At 38.7% G+C, this 21,375-nt stretch overlaps 1 protein-coding gene across 1 annotated transcript in view; it reads left to right on the top strand.

The window, feature by feature from the left end:
• CA8 (carbonic anhydrase 8) overlaps positions 1-7,492 on the top strand; it is a gene marked incomplete at both ends in the record, with an annotated part of 39,431 nt that extends 31,939 nt beyond the window's left edge. Inside the window, 2 exons of the mRNA XM_080611068.1 lie at positions 873-985; positions 7,358-7,492. Coding sequence (XP_080467194.1) covers positions 873-985; positions 7,358-7,492 — 248 coding nt within the window. The remainder of the gene's footprint in view (positions 1-872; positions 986-7,357) is intronic.
• Positions 7,493-21,375: the final 13,883 nt, after the last annotated feature.

The following is a 21,375-nucleotide window of genomic DNA, read 5'->3' as shown; positions in this document are numbered from 1 at the left end:
TTCTTGTCCTTTCTTTTACAGTCAGGCAGTTTCCTCTCCATACATCTTAAGCTGTGTCAGGAAGTGATTTGTGAGTATGGCCTACAGCAGCAAAGGAAAGCACTGTGTAGTCTTGCAAAGTGCAGTGTGACTGAAATCTTTGAGGAATTAGGGTTAAAATAATTAACATCAAACTGTTGTATGTTGTGTTGTCTTTAGAGTTAAAACTGTGCTTGGACAAACCATTGCACATTGTCTTGAGAGACAACAGTTCTTTATAAACCTATTGATAAGCTTATAAACTTACTAAAATAAATTTATTCTTAAAGAAACCTTGATTTTTCCCCCTATGAAATTCAACTCACTTTTCCAAAGCTAGGAGGCTCCAGTGCATCTTGAAAAATGTCACCAGAATTGTGAATTGAAAAGTTTGGCTTGAGCTGTTTTCATTGAATTTTCATAAAAAATTAAATAAAATCATCCTTGAGACATGTCCTAAATGGGGAAGTCAGTGAAAATTCGATCACCACAGCCGCTCTGCCTTCAAAATGAGATGTGTCTTGTAGTTTTGTCACTAAGAGGAGTTCTTTATCACCACATTATTTATTTACTGTGTTAGTTTAATGAATTGTGTGCATTATTTTTCACATCTATAAAGTGGCATTTTCATCTTTAAAATGCTCATCTGCAGGGGGAAGTTACTGCAATATAATGACCAGAAGACATGAACTAAGTAGTGGGCAGCGCTTGGCAGGTTATAAATTCACACTGTAGCTTACTGTGCACTAACTTCATCACATGAGCAAGCTCGTGGCTGTCATAAGGTGTCATAATTGAAAAGCAGACTGATGTTCCTTAATGTCATTAAAATTCCACATTTCTTTTAATTTCAGATCCTCTTCTGCGTGACTACTGGGTGTATGAGGGCTCTCTAACTATTCCACCCTGCAGTGAAGGTGTTACCTGGATATTATTCCGCTATCCTTTGACTGTGTCCCAAGTGCAGGTAACAGCTGTGCTTAAAGTGACCTTGGAGTATGGTTATGAGCTAAAGGTTATAGCGTGCAAATATATATATCAGGACATTGTATCTGTTCTCCTTGAAGATCCCATTAGATCAGTACATGGCTTTTCAAATAAAGGTTAAGCCTTTTGAGTCACTGAAAGCAATGCAAAGGTCAGAGATGAAAAACCTTATCATTTATCATCTGCATTTAAAATAATTCTTTATTTAAGTGAAAGAAAAAGAAAGAAGTCAATGGGTAAGAGAAATTCAATTCTTTGTAATTGTAAGCTTTCAAATATCACTGCTTTTTGATGTTAGAAGAACAAAAAGTCACAGGGAGACACTATGTCCTGAAGAATGAAAAATGTTAACGTAGTACAGGCTAGCTATATTGCACTGAACTATATTTAACTTATCTTGCTTTTTTAATTCTGTTTTGTAATATATGTCAAATGGAAACTGCTTATTTAAGTTTGATTTTACATGTATGTATTTTAAAATTGGGGTTTTTTATAAATTTTATCTAACAGTCATGTAAGGCTTTCTGTAGAAAACATTTCAAAACTGTCTGCAAATAATCCCCGAAAAACAATGAAAACTTCTGATGAATATTCTCCCACATTCTGTGAATCCCTGTTGGAGAAACCTGGGTTTAATTTAAGTGAAACTATTGAGAATCCCTGAAGGTGAATGTCTTAATTTTCGTTCCCTGCTCTGAAGCATGTGCAAACATAAGGGAAAAAGTATTAAAGGTGATAAATTCAGATTTACAGTATTTCATCTTTAATTTTTTTTCTAGTAATCCCAGCACAATATTTTCACAATTTTGCAGTGTTTCTTTTCAATAAAAACTGAATCCTAGTTCTAATCATATGATAAAAGCAATAGCTCCCAGTAAGCTTATTTGTATGGTAGCTGCAACTTAAATGTATCCCATCATGAATCTGGTATTTATTTGCTTGTGAAAGGGGGTAAGTCTTTTGGCTGCTTACTATTGAGTAAAGAGGAAACATAACTCTGTTGGCATTATTAGATTCAGAATAACTTTAAAAGACACTGCATTTTGTAACTTGGCAGCTAATTGTCCAGGTATTATATGGATAAATAAAAGTATTTGATCAGAATTATAAAGACCATAGCTATTACATTGACATTGTATGATATTTGATTTCATGCTACTTGCAGAATTTGTAGTCTCTATTCCCTTTTAATCCAGTCGATGAACAGAGGAGGGCACAGTCGAAGCCATATGGTGGGAGATGGAAGGCCAGGTTGAACAGAGCCTTGAGCGACATAGTCTAGGGTGAGGTGTTCCTGCCCATGGCAGTGGGGTTGGAACTAGGTGGTCTTAAGGTCCTTTCCAATCCAAACCATTCTATGATTTTATGATTCTGTGATTCTATGGTGAGAGGGTGAATAAAAGAGGAATTAAGCAGAGAAATGTGAGTTTAGTTAACATTCTTATGTACTGATTTACCACAAGAAAACAAGGTGTTGGGGCATAGTGTGAAGGGGCTGAGTCTCCGGAAGATAATATTATGCCTGAGGAAAAGATTGTGACTCATAACCATGGCGTTCTTTAGGTGAGGGGTAGCTGTTTTGTGTTTTACTGTTTTAAATTGTTATAAACCAAATCCAGCAAAAGCATTGCAGTGACAGAGAGTGCACAAGTCATGGAGGGGCTTTTTCCCTGCCACGGACAGGCATGTATGCAGGTGAGATGTGGCACTGGAGCAGAGTGAGAGACTGGAATGGGCTTATTCCAATATGATCCACAATGCTTTGAACTTGTTGTAGATCAGCATCACTTAGGAAAAAAAAATCCTCACTGATAATTACGAATGCAGCAGCATTAAAATTAAGGTTGTGCAGAGACGACTTAGTAAGCACATGAGGGACTTTTGCCAAGATGGGATAAAAATTTTACTTGTATCAGATACTGCTTTCAGATGTCAATTGAAAATAAATATGTGAACAAATAAGTGAGAGATGGTGATTCTGGGATTCAGAAAAGGGACTGAGAGTTCTCCATGATGCCCAAAATAAGATTTTTAGTGTGCCAGGATAATTTGCTATAGCCGAGACATCCAAGATTTTAACTTGTAATTAGCATTTTGGCTTCGGTTAAGTATCGGGCCTCTTTTGTGCATGTGGGCAAGAGTGCCTATGAGAGATTCAGTTTAAGGAGAGGTCGGAAATGTAAGGGCTTTTGTCTATGGAAAATGAGAGATGTAGTATGGCGTATAACATTCTGAATCATCCATGGCAGTCTGGTAAAGGCATTTAATTTTATTAATCCTGCTTGTAGTGGTAAAGCATAGATTTCAGCACAAATGCATTTCTAATGGATTTAAATATACTATTTTACATGTGTCATTAACTTGTAGAACTTTCTTCTGTGGGATATTAATGAGCACAGCTTATGAAACTTCAAGCCATTTATATAAATACTAGTAGCATCTGTGGTTATAGCCAATAAGAGACAAATTCGTGGCTTTCTACTTTCATTTTTCAGGCCATAAAATAATCAATTTCTGAGTGTCAATAACAAGAAACAGTAAAGAGCAACACAGTCTGATATGCAATAGGTTTTATTGCCTTCCTCTGATGAAGCTTGTTAATATATTGGAGACAAGATACTCATTCATATTCTCTTTTTCTGTAATTAACACAGTAATATTGGTTAGCTTAGCAAACTGTAGGTCATAAGTGAAAAAAAAGAAGAAAATTGCAATTCTAGTTCATGGTTACATCTGTATATTTTCACATTTGCTTATTTTGAAACAATGAAGAAGTAACTATTTTAGCATAGGCATAATAGGCTGACCATTGCAAAGTAGAGAACCTTTTTCTGTTTCTTCTGAAGACATTTATAGATAGTAAAGTTCAACTGATGAGCTGATTTGCCACTGACCCAAGTCAATGTTAAGTGAAAGGAGATTCATCTCTATGTGCACCTCACTTCAGCAGCTGGCATCTGATTGTGTTCATTATATGAATAGCAAAAGAGCAAACCAGGACTACAGTTAGGATGTACTTTGCTGGAGTCCAGTGCTGTCTGCTCATTGGAAGTCACTGGCTTCACTTCCATCAGAGAGCTGTTTCCTTCACGGGTCTTTCTATGAGGTCTGAATAAAGTGTGCAGGCAACTCTTCTCCCTTGGAGAATAAGGGCTTTGCAAATCTGGTTCTGGGAGTTTTATTACTGATCTCAGTGGAAAGGAGCTTGTCTGGGAAGCTGCACCCTGCAGTGCTCTTTTAGCATATTCCTGCTCACCTTTTGTGGGGTTTTTTATCATCCTCATGTGTCTTATGTTGAAATATACACCCCAGAAAGAACTGTGTTGACTGCTTTTGTGAGACACGTCACCCATGCCTGTACATTGCTGAAATGCAATGGGAGAAAATAGAAAACTCATTTCTGTTAGGCCAGTAAAGAGCAGAAAATAATTGAAAAAGAGTTGCTTGTGCTTCTCTCCACTATATTTTTAAGAAAACTGGACATTTGTGAATAATGTGCTTTGTGGTTCACTGAAGCCCAGAACAAGTACATTGTCTAAGCCACTCAGAATAGGGATTTTAAACAATGATGCAGCATGGAGCTGTCATTCTGCTGTACTCATTGTCAGAGTTAACTGGCTTTGTATTGAATGGCAAGGTCTCTAGTCCTTTTGTGTACCTCATTCAAAACCAAGACCTCCCGAAGCACAGAAATAGTAACTAGCATATGGTGCTGGAGTGGGAATTGTGTAAAATTTTTGTAGTCTGTGAAATAAAGTGCTCTGACAGGTTCATGGTATTCAGGCAAAAGGATAATGCTTCTATTCCTCATATAGAAGAAATGTCTGTGGAAAACATGCAAACTCTTTGTTTTGTGTGTTCTATTCTACAGCAAATATTTAAGGAAGCAAAAAAAAAGCAGTGTTCATGATGTGAATAAAGGGAAGTGGTAAAAACATTCTTGCAAGATTCTTCAAAATATAAACTGATAGTGACTGTTCACCTTGTGGCTTTACTCTTCACTGGTTAGAATTTGTTCCTGAATTTCAGTGTGAACAGGCCTAAGTCATCCTCAGTGTCTTCTGGGAATGAGAAAAGCTTTTTTAAATGGCTATTCCTGTTGAAAGTATGTGAATACTTTGCCATGTGCCTCTAAAATATCTGTTTCCTTGGCAGTCCTACAAGGTGTACTTCGCAGCATTGACTTGTGAGGGGTTGGGAGGAGAAAGTAAGCGGTTCTATATGACGTTAAGCAGGATGTGTGCAGCACACGTATTGCCTTCTCATGTGGAAATTTAACAGGGGAAGTAGTGTCAGCACAGCTGGTGTCCTTTTCTGACAGAACTACTTCTCAAGAGTGAAGTAGACCACCAGTGTGTATAGAGGGTCTCTGAACCATGATATGAAGGACTAAACAAGGAGGCTGATGATCTCAGAGGCAATTCCCCTTTGGAGGAGGGCTACAATTCTTTACTTCCCTGAAGGCTAAAGAGCAGGCATGGGGATCAGGTCAGTCCTACTTTACTGACTGAAGAAACTGGAAGCTGCTTTGTGAGGAGTACCTCCAGGAGAAAGATTTTACTGTGGGGACTGGGGCAGAACATTTGTAGTTAAGGTGGGAGACAGCTCATAAATACCAGCTTTGCAGAGAGTCTGCTCTTCCTTCTCCTTCATCTGTGTTTGTTTGAAGTCTCATTCTCAATAGATCAAACAAAAGCCACATTCTTGTAAAATGTTCCTTCCTAAACTGCAAGTATTTCAGATTTTCGAGAACAGATTCAGACGATAAAAGAGGCTACCTTTACAAAATCCTCTCAGTGATTTACCAGTGCCTGACTCCTGAAGACTTTCAGTTCCAAGCCTGTAGTGGGTTTGTTTTCAGTTTGCTTTAAACAAACAAACAGAAATCATCCAAAACAAGATTCTGCTCTCAAAGAACCTTCAAAGAGCTTTACAGTTCATTCTGCTTTTCATCTTTTGAGTCTAAGCTGTTGTCTTATATCTCAGCTGTGAGAAGCTGAGTGTCGATTTTCAAGCACACTGCTTTCTGAGGAAAATAAAGCAGAGCAGAGCTAGCCTCTAAATCAAGTAAATAAGTCTGTATCAATTCTGCTGTAGAGTGGAAAACAGCAATGAAGGCAGTTGTCTTCCAGGTTGGAGTGAGAAAGAATTCTCTGCAGGCAGTAGAAGAATAAAAATGCCGTTAACTGCTATTTAGTACCTCATTTCTTTTAATCCTGGAATCACACTTGCATCCTCTCTGTAATCCTTCATTGGGTGTTTTTCGTGGAGAAATTAACTCTCTATAATCTCTTAGATGATAAAATGCTTAAATAATTCAGGCTTCATTTTGCTTTCTGTGCAGCTTGTTTCAAGTCACAGCTGAGCTGGATAGTGAGGCATCACAGGGTCAGTACAGGTTCAAAGGCTCAGGCTAGGAAAGTCAGCCTTCCGATAGGTTTGCTGTATCCAGCTAACATAGCTCGTCAATATGCCAAAGCAAAACCAACCACAATTTTTTTAGTAGTTGTAACTGCTTATTTAAAATATAATTCTCTTAAATAAAACACCAGTGTTGAACAATAAGGTGTAATATTGCTGAGATATGCATTGATTTTCTTAATTTTTTTTATCACACAGAGCTTGATGCTGGTATCAGGGATGGAGATGAGAGCTGCTTACATTCTTCCCTTCACATTTAGAAAAATCTAAAGCAGAAACGTATTTGTTTTGGACCTATATAAATGTTTTATATTGATTTTTTGTTTGTATTTGATTTCTAAGTACACTTAGCACCCACATCTACAGAATCACCAGAAGGGGTATTTCATTTTGATGGGAAAAAATATACTTTTCTATATAAAATTTCAGCAGACTTCCTCTAAAGCTGAGAATCTGTTCAGAATTCTGGTTTAGAAAATAATTTTTATTTAAATGAAGCAACAGTTTCAGGCAATAAATAAATCACTGGAAGAAATTCAAAACCATTTATAGTCAGCCAAGTTATTCATGAAATGCACTTCTTTGAAGAAGACCAGAATGATTACTCTCATGTCACAACTGTGAAGTTGATTCATAGAGTGTAATATACAATGGCTAGGAAGGTTATAGATCCCAAAAGAAGCTGTGAAAAAGCAAAAGATAAGTTTATGCACGTGGACAAACTATGTGCATAAAAGTTCTTACTTTCTCTGTTAAATGCTTTGACAGTGCTGACGACTATTTTTAAATGTTATTAATGATGTATGTTGGCCTTAACATGTGGTACCCAAACTCTCAAAGTATCAAAGCTGTGGAAGTGGCTGATTTTGATCGTTGGTCATTAGTGAAGAATGTATCTCAGCTTTTTCATGCCTGTTTTTCTGCCTTTCAGATAGAGGAATTTCGTAGACTGAGGACACATGTTAAAGGTGCTGAGCTTTTAGAGGGCTGTGATGGAATCCTAGGAGATAACTTCAGACCAACTCAGCCACTTAGTGATAGAATCATCAGGGCTGCATTTCAGTAGCAGAAGAGGAAGAATAACAAAAATTAATCTTATTCAGGTAAGTAAAAGCTTAGCAGAAAAATCAAAACGTTGAAATAATTTTCATAGGGGATCTTTAGCTAAAGGAGAAAACACACTGAGTTCATTTTAACTAATGTTACATTGTCACAATCGTAAATTTTGACACTACTGTTTTGTTCTGTCCTGTGATATAATAGTTTGGTTCTTGGAATAATTTGGTTATGGTTAGGTTCTTCAGTGGCTGGAATCTAATATACAATTTGTTGAACTGAAATATTTGTAGTGTCTTCAGTAGGCAGTGGATCATGCACAGATCACAGTTACTTCCTGTAGCTTTAAATTTCTCCTACTGCAGTGAGCAACAGCACAGTATATTTAGGTTATGTGGTAGATTTCTGCAGTTACTGAGGTTCAGTAGTTGATTTCTTACCTTTTTTTTTTCAGAAGACCAGTCATTGGTGAATATTTCTCGTGTTGCGTGTTAAAAAACAGGGTAGTAATTCTGGAAGGAGGCCTTTACTTCTCAAAGGATGCTTTTTTTTGGATCCCTTCTCCCTGCTTTACAATGCTATTCTTTCCCAACAAGACTGAATCTTGGGCAAAATCAGTGCAGATGCAAGAGGAAACTAATTAACTTCTGTCATGACTAATATTTCATATTTCATTCATGGTAGTAGTTGCTGCTTCTTGTCATCAGTGATATTTTCAGCCTTCACTGGCTCACAGAGCAAGAATTTAAGGATTACATTGAATTCAATGCATAAAAGCTAATGCGTACGTGAACCCACATCATCCACGCTTCAGTTATTAAAACCTCCCATGTCATGTTCTCCTAGCCTCTACAGTTGCAAAATACATTCCCTCAGTGCTCAACATTTATGCCTAAACCTCATTATACTTAGTTAACCAATGTTTTACTATAATTAAAAGCCTTGTAATGAGATTTTGAGAGAGTTAAAGTCCAAGGAAGTGATTGAGTCCCCATCCATGGAGGTATTTAAAAGATGTGTAGACGTGGCACTTAGGCACATGGTTTAGTGGTGGACTTGGCAGTGTTAGGTTAGTGGCTGGAATCAACCTAAAAACTTTTTCCAACCTGACCATTTCTGTGATTCTAAGACAACTAATTACCTTGAAAGTAATGAGCCAAGACGCTAAAATTATGGCTCATTTCACAATGAAGTGTCTCCACCTTGATATAAAAAGTAAGACAGCTGATCTAGGAAGTCTTCAAGAAAAGAATGAATCTATTCACTTGCTTTCTTTAAATTAAAGTTCTACTACTTTTTTAACATAGTATAACTTTTCATCTACTATCCTACCATAAACTTTATTTAGATAATAAAGACACTGGATACTCTTCTTTATTTTACTGATATATTTTCATATAAAAGTATCAGGGTTTCTATCTGCACATTTCTTCAAAGCTATATGCTCACAAGAGAATTAATTAATTCAGAATTTCACCTGGAAGCATGCTGCTGGGAAGTTTTTGATAAACACTTTTGGGTAAGCACATCTATTTGTACATTAATTTTTTGCCCTATCTGAGTCAATGATGGAACTCCTTAGTTCATGTGAGACACTGTTATGGAGTTAATCCTTTTCAGAGCATGCTCTGGGCCCAGCACCCATATTGATGTGAAGTTAACAAATGATCGGGCAGCTGATAACCCCTAAAAGAGATCGATAATTTAGTGCTTCCAAAAATGGATCCATTAAAACCGAGTGGGAAGATTATCTTTATTCCTGCATGTGACAGGAAATATTAAATAGGCTGGGACAGTGACCAACAATTTCATGGTCTTTCCATGTACCATAAGCATTCAACATAGTGTATCCTTCTAAATATTTTTGAAGTGAGGGTTTGTTTGTATTTTATAACCCTATTTAATATTCATACCCCTGAAGTGAAGCAAAGAAAGCAAAACATCGGTACTTTTATTAGTACTGTTTTCTCATTCTGCTGTTTAATTTTGGGCACATCCCTAAGCCCAATTCTCAATTACATGGTCCTCTGCAGTCACCAAATGTCATCACTTTAATCTTGAAATGGATGTTTCAAATTCATCCTGGCTTCTGCATAAAAATTACTTGGGAAAATCATAGCAATATTAAAGTACAATTTTTCTCAGAGAGTGAATAATGCCCTCAGGCCAGTGCAGGTAATTCAAGTCTGTAACAGTGAAATTACTTGACACGCTGAGTTTGAATTTTCAGCATGAAAGAGTTTCCTTTACAATGCTGGAATTGAAATGTAAAAATCTCCCTTTTGCCTTCATGTTTGAAATTTTATTACATTTGCCAATACTTATAAAGATTTGTTTAAAATAATAAGATTTATCTTGGCCATGCTTCACATAATGTGCAGTTTTAATTCCCAAATGATGGAATTTTTAATGTAAAGTAATAGTCCTTACTGTAGGGCTATGCTAATTATGGACTCTCAAGCACTGAGAAAGGACTGTGGCTTCTGGCATTGTGTAGCCCACAGAAGAAATGGCATTTGGCTCTCTATACCTGATTGAATTACTTATCAGAAATTTGTTTGCCCAGGTCTTCTTTTTAGTTTTGGATGCATCAGTCCAAATAGCGCTGAAACAATCAAAGGTTTACAATGTATCCTTGCTATTGAGTTTGTCTTTGGGGAGCTGGAAGAATGAAGTGTGAAAAGAAATCGTGTGGGTTTGATCACCTTTTTTCTATTCAAACAGAGAGAAAGGAAAGAAAACAATTCTACTTACTTTGTAGTGATTTCCTCACACACTTCTGTCCAGAAGGAAGGTGTTGAGGAACTGTAGCTTCCCATAGAGATCTCTGACATCCTCAGAAAAACATCTTCCCTCATGCATAGGAACGGGTAATGGTCCTTAAGCTGGGACTGCTGACATCGGCTGAATGTTGCGATGAAGACTCAGTAGCAGATGGGGAAGTAACAGTTTGCAGGGTAGCATCTACATAGTGATCCAAGAGGAAGCATTTCTTTCTTTGAAAGATATTACCTTTTATTTTGAAGCTCTGGTATGTCTTGAATATATACAATTGCAAACACACTGGTGGACTTTTTTTCTGACATGATGCTCCTCTGCCAAGGCTGCTGGAACTCCTGTCAGTAAAGGTTTCAATATTTTCTATTATTCCAAATCAGTGTGGTAACAGCCACTTGGAGAACCTCGAGGAACATTAGTTTTCCATGACCTTGTCATTCTGTCAAGGAAAGATGGATACAAATGTGTCCATAAGTGTTATATACACAGGAGTAGAAAGAGGTTGCTTGAAAGGTCTAATCAGTTTTGACTGAATTAGAATGCAGGCTTTATGCATGCCATGCTCACAAATCTTCAGAACATCTGATCTTCAGTTTTGATTTAAGCCTTGACAGAACTGAACCCTTTGTGGCTTCTGATGAAATGGCTTATGTTGATCTTTGATGCAATTTGTTTTAGTTTGTTGACATGAAGGCAGAATTGACACAAACATGATATATCATGGTGTGTTATCTCAGGTAAAGAACTACCTTTTTTCCCCCGTTTTGATATGGGAAAACCCAGATCTAAGAATACCCTTCTCTAGTTCTAGAATAAAGTTTGGGCAGGCTCTAAAGGAAGCCTTCAGGAGCATAAACCGGGTAGAACATTGTAGCTCCACTGCTCTCTTTAACCCAATGGACTTTAAAATAAGTTTGTGGCTGTCAAGTTGGCCTCTTTTGGCTTTGCGTTTTTGCCAAAGATGGATCTCCCTCCTACAGCTTGGGGTTAATGTGCCTTTGGACTCCGTTGTGTGGGTGTTTTCGGAATACATTCCTTATACGACAGCTTTTGCATCCTTTCTCTTGCAGTTGCATGGAAGGTGAAAAAATTGAGTTCACTTTTAGCGGTGCAGAACAATAGAATCACAAAATACCTGTAATTGGAATAGTTGTAGTTGGCCTTTGGAGATCTACTAGTCCAATCCTCTGCTTGAAGCAGTTTCCAGGCCATGTCTAGCTGGGCTTTGAATATTGTGAGGAAGAAGACTTAACCTCTTGGAGCACCCTCTTGCTGTGTTTGACTACCCTTGCAGGGAAAAAGATTTTTCTTAATTTTAAATGAAATTTCCTGTATTTCTGTTTGTACCCACTGCCTCTTCTCCTTTCACTGGATACCACTGAGAGTCCGGTGCCATCTTCTATACTTGTTTACATGCATTGATAAGATCCCTCTTGACACACCTCTTCTTGAGGCTAGCCTCTCAGCCTATTCTTCCATGACAGGTGCTTCAATCCCTTGATCATGTTTGTGGCCCATTGATTGTATCACTCCAGTACGTCCATGTTTCTTGCGAACTGGGGAACCCAGAACTGGACCCAGTACTCTGGGTGTTCTGTCACTGCTGAGCAGAAGTGAAGGATCATCTCCCTTCACCTGCTGACAGTGCTCTTCCTAGGGCATCCCAGGAGGCTGTTGGCCTTCTTTGTTGTGTGGGTGCATTACTGACTCATGTTTACCTTGCTGTTTACCTGGACTCCTAGATCCTTTTCTGAAAGAAAAGAGAGAAAGGATAACATTGTGACTTCCTCAGTGCTGCCAGTAGCTTTTTTGGTACTTCATACTTGACTCAGAGCCATAAGGTTATTTCTTGATAGCCTCAGGGGATCTTGGAATCAGATTTGTAGTTCTTACTGTTTTACAGCAAAGCTTAACAATGGGGACAACAAATGCTACCACTCTTGGAAATCAAGTGAGAAAAAACTTAAATATTCCCTTTTGTTAAAGGCTATTCCTTTTTTGGCAGTTTGAGTCCTGGCTCACTGTTTTTAAACATGTGAATTGTGACTATTCCAACTGGCTGTTTTATTTTTGGGCTTGCCACCATACGTAATGGATAGGTTCTTTTTCAGTAGCACATTCTTCACTGAAGCCATCATCATTTGTGGTTTCCAATGGATTTATTACCCTCTCTTTAATCCTTGTTGCTTTACATGTAGCTGATTTGGTAGGCATGCCTTTCTCTTCTATAACATCACCGAAACAGCTTTATCTGTGAATGAACAAATTGTCTGATTTTGAACACTTGAATATCAACTTGAATTGATAATGATACCAAATTCATTTTGGCATGCCTATGTGTCTTCATCCCTGTATAAATCAGGTTTTATAAGCATGATTCTGTGAATAGGGTAGTTAAATGTCATTGCTCCCCTTTATTAAGAGGATATAAAATAAGTGCCTGGTACAGAAGTCATTGAAATCAATGAGATTCTTTAAATAGAAGGCAGTAAGAGATAGTTCTAAAAAATAGCTTGCTAAAATACTATTGAAAGAATATTTTCTTTTGAAAGTGACAAAATAAAATTTCCGCTGACAATAATTAAGAATTTGATCTCCAGTGTGTTGTCTCAAAAGTGCACATCCCAGACACAATTCATTTTGTATCTGTAAATAAAGAATTGTCCTTCAAGTGTGATGATGGCTTATACCTACTCTATTTAAGTATATACATTACTGCAGTTCTCCTGAACAATTTTTTTTTGTGATTGATTTAGAAACTCCTTTTATATTCACAAATGCATGTACACATTCATACATACATATACATATACGTATTTGGTAGACCTCAGTTTGTAAGCAGCTGCAAATTCATCCTTATAAATTAATATTCCTTTAAATTATGATAGCAGAAATGAGTTTGGATTAAAAGACATTGTTAATATAATTACTATTTTCCTAGTTGTATGTTCAAGATTAGAGAAAAGAAAATAAACGACATCATTAAAATACCAAGGTTGTGCTAGGCCTGAGGAACAGGAAGGAATAATTTAGGGTGGGAGGAACACAGACTTCATGCCTGATACTTCAGAGACTCTCTGCATGATATTAAGAGGTTTAAGCAGACAAGCAGAAATTGGTGCAGCATTAGTTTCAGAGTAAGGAGAGAGGGCAATGTGGTGACTGTATCTGCTGCGTTCAGTGAGTGGAGAGTGCAAATTACTTGCTTTTGAAGCTTCTGAGCTGCTCTTGTGGCAGCAAAACTATGCTGCCCTTTCCATAGGACATTGAAGAGGGCATCAGTGCTGCCAGTGGGAATGAACTAGTACTAAACAGGTAGTGGTGCATTCCCCTTTGCAGCACTTTACATTGTATAGTAACTAGATTATAGAATGTGGAGGGACATTCAAATACAGCGTGAGCTATGGAGCTGTGCCTTGCCTTTGAAAAATGGAGACGAGTGGCACAGTGCTGTGGTCTGTATTTTTTTACCTAAGCAGATCTCCGTGAGCTTCGCATTTGAATGGAAGTTTACATTACCAATCAATATGTGTCTTAGTCTCAGTTTACTAGTAGCCTTTCTAGTTCCTGAAGTTCACAAACACGTTGCTCTGCAGAAGTTCCAACACTTAGGGATTTTATTCTTTCCTGTTGTGTAGATCCAGAGCTGGAGGGAGCTTTCAGCAGCTATGCATCATTAGGCTACTATGACCATTCTTCTCTTTTTCCTGGTTTAAAAAAAATACCCAACAACAGCGCAGATATTATCAACACTAGTTCTTTAGAAATACAAAGACCAATTTCCTAGATTTGATGAAATAGGAATATATTTATGTTGCTTTGCAGCAAGGGATTTTTCATCAGTCATCATTTGTCTCCATGAGTTTAGGGTTTGTGCTTAAAAGGTGGTTGGTTTAATTGTTGAGTTTCAGTCTTTGAAAGAAACTGAACTTCGTGTTATTACTAAAACTGACTTGTTCTCCTATTTTTAAGATCTTCTGTACAGTGTCTTAACACTGCTGTCACTTCAGAGTACTTGAGAATGTTTTTACATGTGAGTGTGTGACTATAGTACAGAGGGCTGTGGGCCACACACCATAATTGGAGAGCTACTTGAAACATACCAAAACTTCTGGACCATTTAGGGGACCAGGAGCTTCAGGAATGGCTGAAAGATGGTGCCTTTTCAGGTTGCTTCCCACTACTTTGTTGTAATAGCAGGGAATGGAGTGTGCTCTGAGATTGTGAACCCTGTCTTCTTAGCCTAACTTGTTTTCCCACTGCTGAAGATTCAAATTAGTGAATAGCAAAACATGCTTGCTTGTGTGATGTACCTCTGTCACAGGAGCCATAATTTACTGGTTTGGTAGCCACAGGCAGCCCAAAAGCCACAGACTGTTCATTGCTGTAGTAGGAATTTATGCTGTGTCCAGGCCAGAGCATTAGTATAGGGAGCGATCAAGCCCTAAATGAGGAAGAAAACCATTTTGAGTTGTAGCTGTTTCCAGAATTGGTACCATATTGCAATTGTCCGTGTTCAATCCTCTTCTGAATTCTTACTAGAAATACACAAATACTGGTGAAGGAATGGGAAACAATTGAAATCACTTAGCATGCTGAAGAAGAAGCAAAGAAGAAACAAAATACTGTGCTTCATTTTCAAAGCTAAAAATACCACAAGGTAGCCTAGGAATTAGACCCCAGCTTATGCTTTAAGTGAGATACTTCATTCTGACAAGAGCTCCCAAATTTCGTGACCTGCGACTGTCAGCATCACACATTCTTTGCTATCCACAATGCACTGTTATCATCAGCATTTTTATGTAAAGTGTTTTGAGAGTAAAATTTCCAGCTGCTTACCATAAACCATGTATAGTTTGTACACTGCTGCTTGGGAAGTGATAATGTAGCCAGGAGTGCGTCTCATAAAAACATCCTCACAGTATATTTATTGGCAATTTCAACATGGAAGTTAGGGTCTGAACACACACTGAAGCTCTGCTATGTTATTTTCAGTTATGGGGAAAATGCTGCAAATTAGTGGTAAGGCAAAGTGGTAGGAAGCTTAAATCATCTTTGATAAAAATATACCAGTTTGTTAAGATATAGAGACTCCAGATTAGTACATGTGAAATATAGTAATGTAACAGCTCTCAAATGTCAAGGATATTAGAAGGACATGCAGATGCATGTGTCTAACCACACACAGAAGGGAAAGCCTGCAATAAGGCCCAGTTAGAATTAAACTTGGCTAGGGATGTTAAGGGTAACAGGAAGGGATTCTATAGGTACGTAGTGAATAAAAGACAGACTAGGGACAACGTAGGCCCCCTTCGGAAGATATTGGGAGAACTGGCTACTCTGGATTTGGAGAAGGCTGAGGTTCTTAATGACTTCTTTGCCTCGGTCTTCACTGGCAAAGGCTCTGACCACACCACCCAAGTCTTGGAAGGCGAACGCAGGGACTGTGAGAACGAAGACCCTAGGCCCACTGTAGGAGAGGATCTGGTTCGAGACCATCTTAAAAACCTAAACATACACAAGTCCATGGGACCTGACAAAATCCATCTGCGGGTCCTGAAAGAGCTGGCGAATGAAGTTGCTAAGCCACTGGCCATCATATTTGAAAAATCATGGCAGTCAGGTGAAGTTCCCGACGACTGGAAAAAGGGAAATATAACCCCCATTTTCAAGAAGGGGAAAATGGATGACCCAGGGAATTACAGACCAGTCAGGCTCACCTCTGTGCCTGGCAAACTCTTGGAGCAGATTCTCCTGGAAGGCATGCTAAGGCACATGAAAAACAAGGAGGTGGTTGGTGACAGCCAGCATGGCTTCACTGAGGGGAAATCCTGCCTGACCAATTTGGTGGCCTTCTATGATGGGGCTACGGAACTGATGGGCAGGGGCAGAGCAGTTGACGTCATCTACCTGGACTTGTGCAAAGCGTTTGACACTGTCCCACATGACATCCTTGTCTCTAAATTGGAGAGACATCAATTTGATGGGTGGACCACTCGGTGGATAAAGAACTGGCTAGATGGCCGCACGCAAAGAGTTGTGGTCAATGGCTTGATGTCCGGCTGGAGACCAGTAACGAGTGGTGTCCCTCAGGGATCGGTGTTGGGACCGGTCTTGTTCAACATCTTTGTCGGTGACATGGACAGTGGGATTGAGTGCGCCCTCAGCAAGTTTGCCGATGACACCAAGCTGTGTGGTTCGGTTGATACGCTGGAGGGAAGGGATGCCATCCAGAGGGACCTCGACACACTTGTGAGGTGGGCTGATGCCAACCTTATGAAGTTTAACCATGCCAGGTGCAAGGTTGGAGCAATCCCCGGCCCAGCTACAGGTTGGGCAGAGAAGAGATTCAGAGCAGCCCTGCAGAGAAGGACTTGGGGGTGTTGGTCGATGAAAAACTGAACATGAGCCGGCTTCAGTGTGCGCTCGCAGCCCAGAAAGCCAACCATATCCTGGGCTGCATCAAAAGGAGCGTGACCAGCAGGTCCAAGGAGGTGATCCTGCCCCTCTACTCTGCTCTCGGGAGACCTCACTTGGAGTACTGTGTGCAGTTCTGGTGTCCTCAACATAAAAAAGACATGGAACTGTTGGAACAAGTCCAGAAGAGGGCCACGAGGATGATCAGGGGACTGGAGCACCTCCCGTATGGAGATAGGTTGAGAAAGTTGGGGCTGTTCAGCCTGGAGAAGAGAAGGCTGCGTGGAGACCTCATAGCAGCCTTCCAGTATCTGAAGGGGGCCTACAAGGATGCTGGGGATGGACTCTTCATTAGGGACTGTAGTGACAGGACAAGGGGTAACGGGTTCAAACTTAAACAGGGGAAGTTTAGATTGGATCTAAGGAAGAAATTCTTTCCTGAGAGGGTGGTGAGGCACTGGAATGGGTTGCCCAGGGAGGTTGTGAATGCTCCATCCTTGGTGGTGTTCAAGGCCAGGTTGGATGAGGCCTTGGGTGACATGGTTTAGTGTGAGGTGTCCCTGCCCATGGCAGGCGGGTTGGAACTAGATGATCTTGAGGTCCTTTCCAACCCTAACTCTTCTATGATTCTATGAATATGCATTCTTCCTTCAGCAATGTACATTTTAGGCAGTGAGAGTGCACTGTTTTACCTACACGAAATAACACAGGGAGTTTAAAGCAGAGCATTATTACTTCATTGAAACTGAAGATCCAGGCAGACATAGGTCCTTACTCTTATAGGAATTTGTAATTCTCATTATTTTATGTGGATGAAAACAGTGCAATGAAGGGATGCAAACAGACTCTTGCTAAGCAGATAGCAATGTTTTGAAAATAAATAGCAAACAAAACCAGCCGAGTTATTTGGGTTATTGAAAATGTTTTTGCAACTGATAATTGTCACTCAAGGAAATACCAGCAATGACTGTTGTTAGCAATGTTTTAAGACTAACACCAGAGCAGTGCTGCACAGCAAAACTTACTGTAACTTTTAAAAGATTTTTAGGCGTCCCCAGAGGTCAAGAGAAACAAAAGTACACTTTAGTTAGCTATATGTTGTTAAATGCCACAGAACTAGATGTAGACTCAATAGGTTGTGACCTGTACATGGAAGGAATGCAGAGTGTTTCAGGATAGGTAAGATGGTCAGTTCTCATTTCTGTGATACTCTGTATCCATGTCTGGCCATATTTTCAGGTGCTCTTTTTAGGAAGGAATAGGATAATAATAATGTGTAGTCAGTGTTGAACTGGTTTTGTCACCCATGTTCTTTGATTAACATGTTAAGCTTTTCATTTAAACTTGGTGTTAAGGAGGAAAAGGCAAGAAACTTCTGTAAGGAAAAAAATAGAAATATTGTGTGAGACAATAATGGTAAGGATTATGGTATTCAAAAGAGGTGGAAAAGCTCTCCAGAAAGCAGATTGACTACTTTTAACTAGCAGAAGAAAGTTTTTGATCTTATATAGTGATCTTGACCTAAGGCTGCTACAGTGTGGCATCTTATTTTCTCCCTATCAGATGGAAAGGTATATGATTTTGGCCATCCTATTTCATTTCTCTATAGTCTGTTTATTTGTACTTTCTCAACAGTTCTGGAAGACTTTGGAAAATAATCCTTTTCACTGAAGCTTTCATATATCTTCTCTTTTAAATGTGTTCTGTCTATTAGTAGGGAAACATTGGGATCTTTGGTTCTTTAAAACATACCAGCTTGGCCCTATCTTTGCTCTGGCTGCTGCTCGTTTTGAGAGTTTCTGAGAGTCTTGCATTTATCCTGGTTTTATACAAAAAAATCTACTCTTGGTGAGGAATATAAGGACATAAAATTATTACATGAAAGAATTAGAAATAAGTATTCTTGGAAACATAGTGATATTTTTACGTTCTGAGGATGAGTTCTGATTTTTGATTGTCATTATTATTTATTTATTTAAAAACCATAGCTACTGTAATAATATCTCTCAGATTTCCCAGGTACATATACTTTATGGCACTGATCCTGGAAGCTTTTCTTTGGGGATGGTTTTCTGATCTGTAAAAGACTCCATCAGAAGCAGTGGGACTCCATTTAATGTATTTAGGACTCAACCCAAGCAAAAGAAATTTCAGAGGCAGAAATATGATCTGTAAACAAGCAAGGCATCTAGGCAGTTTTCTGATTATAATACATATGGCCATTTGTACAATTGTTGCTCAAATGCTCAAATGCTACATTTCCAAAAACTTTTCAGAAGAGTAAGGGAATCAGGTATCCTCATACCTGCATAAACCTTTAGCCTGAATAGTGTGTTACTTGACCACATATATTATGGAACAGCGCTATTAATTTAGCATGGTAGAAAAATTACTCTTAAACAAGAACAAAACATAGACATGAATAACAACACTATCAATATATGCAATCAGTCTTTTGTCAGACGATATGTTACGTATTTCTGTAGCAAACGACTGAAATCTTCAGGCTGGCTTGTAATTAGGCCCGTTTCCAAAAGTAATCCATTAATACAATAGCTGCCCAAATCCCGGTTCAGCTTAATTTCACTGACTTTGATTTTTGGACTAAAAGCATTAAGCTTGAACTAGTGAAAAATGTACAAAATGTGCATTCAATTAAGGAGTAATTAGATACTCAATCACCCTTACATCACACTAGGGATTATCCAAGAACGAAGAGAGATACTACTCACTGCAGTGTATAAAACAGTTTTCTTAATTAGTTTAGTACTAATTGAGATTGAGAAAGTGTCACTGTGTCACAGCATTAGTTTGCCTATGCAGAACCTTAAGAACAGAGGTTTTGGCTTCTTTTGAGCTTCCTCACTCTGATTTTGCAGTCTGATTTCCCGATCCAGTATCTTCTGTCCATGCAAGATGAAACTTTCTGTTCATTTCAGGGAAGGAATGGGTCCCTGAACCCTTGTATTAGTAGCCCACTGAAAAATATGCCAAGAGTTTTTCCAGAGATGGAGAATAACTTATGATTATTGCATGGTTTTTTTATGGTACACCTTTATAAAAAAACCGGTGAAGAACTGGGAATCTGAGCAGCTGGTTTCCTAAGGTTATGCCAAAGCACATGAATATGTGTTTGCATGAAACCAAGTATTGATTTATCTCTGCTGCAAATGAATACGAATATACAAATTGAGTGATTGCTTTCTATCTCCTGAGCCCACCTGACTTAGATGAAAACTGCGTACTCAGCACTTCAGTTGGTAAGGTCCCTAAAATAGTAACTGGTAAAAATCTATCTGTGACTAATATATTTTCCTTTCTAGTTTACTGCCATGCTCTCCACATGGGAATCAATTACTTGATTGATTCAGAAAGCCGATTGTAAAGCTTTGTTTCAAGTTAATAATTTTAACACTGCATTTAACTTTTCATTTTTATTGCCATTTCCTCCATTGCTAGTAAATATTCCAGCACTGGTTTTACCCTAAAAGAGAAGAATCAGGACCATTATGTCACTGATGTATATACCCTGAAATTGCCCCCACCTGCTGTCATGAAATCCCAGCTTTTAGTTTTCCCTGTCTCCCTGGCTGGACATAAACAGTCTTTCAGACCCACTGTGGAGGAATTTCAGTAACATAATTGTTCCATTCTCTTTTCAGAGAGGGGGAAGACAATGCTCCCACAGTGCCCTCAGATGAGAAATGGAAACTTTTGAGGCTGCTGCTTCAGTTGAACCACAAAGCCTGTATTGTTTCTCTTCCTCTAATTCAGCCTTGACAGACAGCTGTGACAGTTGGTCTGTCCACACGGTCCAGTGAAATTCTGGGAATGGGGCTGTACATTAAAAGAAGAAAACACATTAAATCTTCCAGTTCACACTGTTAGCTATTTTTAAATGGTAATTATCATTGCTTATATAGTTTCTTTACCACAGCACCCAGCAGCAGTCTGTGATCCAAATAGTACTAATTTTAAGCTTGGTATGAATGTTAATATGTAGACATACTCATTATTGTTTTAAATGTTAGATTTAATTTTTTTTCCATATCATCTATTGTGCTGTTAGTAACCAGCTTTTCTGTAGAGGGCAGATGCATTCTATGAAGCTAATAAAAACATTGTTTGTTCACAGAGAGCATTATACAAATTCAAAATTAATTTCTGGGCAGAAAGGAGCATTTCTCTGCCAAACACATGCACTTAACATGGCTTATCTAAATAAATCTGAATGACATTTGCCTTACTAGGAACCTTACTGAAATAATGGCTGATTTTGAAATAAGGACATTTAACCAATATAACAATAAACAGAATCATCTGGATTGTTTTCTACTTGGTGATTCATGGAACTTTGCAAAGAAATGTTCAATTCAGGCAGAAAATGGTCAGCCTTTGTTCTCTTGTGGATTATGTCAGTTCCATTTGTTCTGTACATTGCTGAGGATGGTGGTCAGGGGACCTGCTCTGCATGTCCTGAGCTCACTGCACAGCGTGAGGATTGTCATGCTGGGCCACACATGACACATTCTGACACAGCAGATAAGGGAACTGTAGTCAAAGCCAACTAGTCAAGCTCATAGCTTCTGATTCCTGCAAAACACCAAGAGCTGAATGATCTGAAGGAGAGTCAGTAATAATGTGGTGGGCAGTAGCTTTGATCGCCATAGCTATCAGCTAGGTCCGCTTTACTAGCAT

This window comes from Psittacula echo, assembly GCF_963264785.1.
Source record: "Psittacula echo genome assembly, chromosome: 2".
NCBI lineage: Eukaryota > Metazoa > Chordata > Aves > Psittaciformes > Psittacidae > Psittacula > Psittacula echo.
The sequence above is the reverse complement of the archived record's forward strand: the minus strand, read 5'-3'. Positions and strand labels throughout refer to the sequence as shown.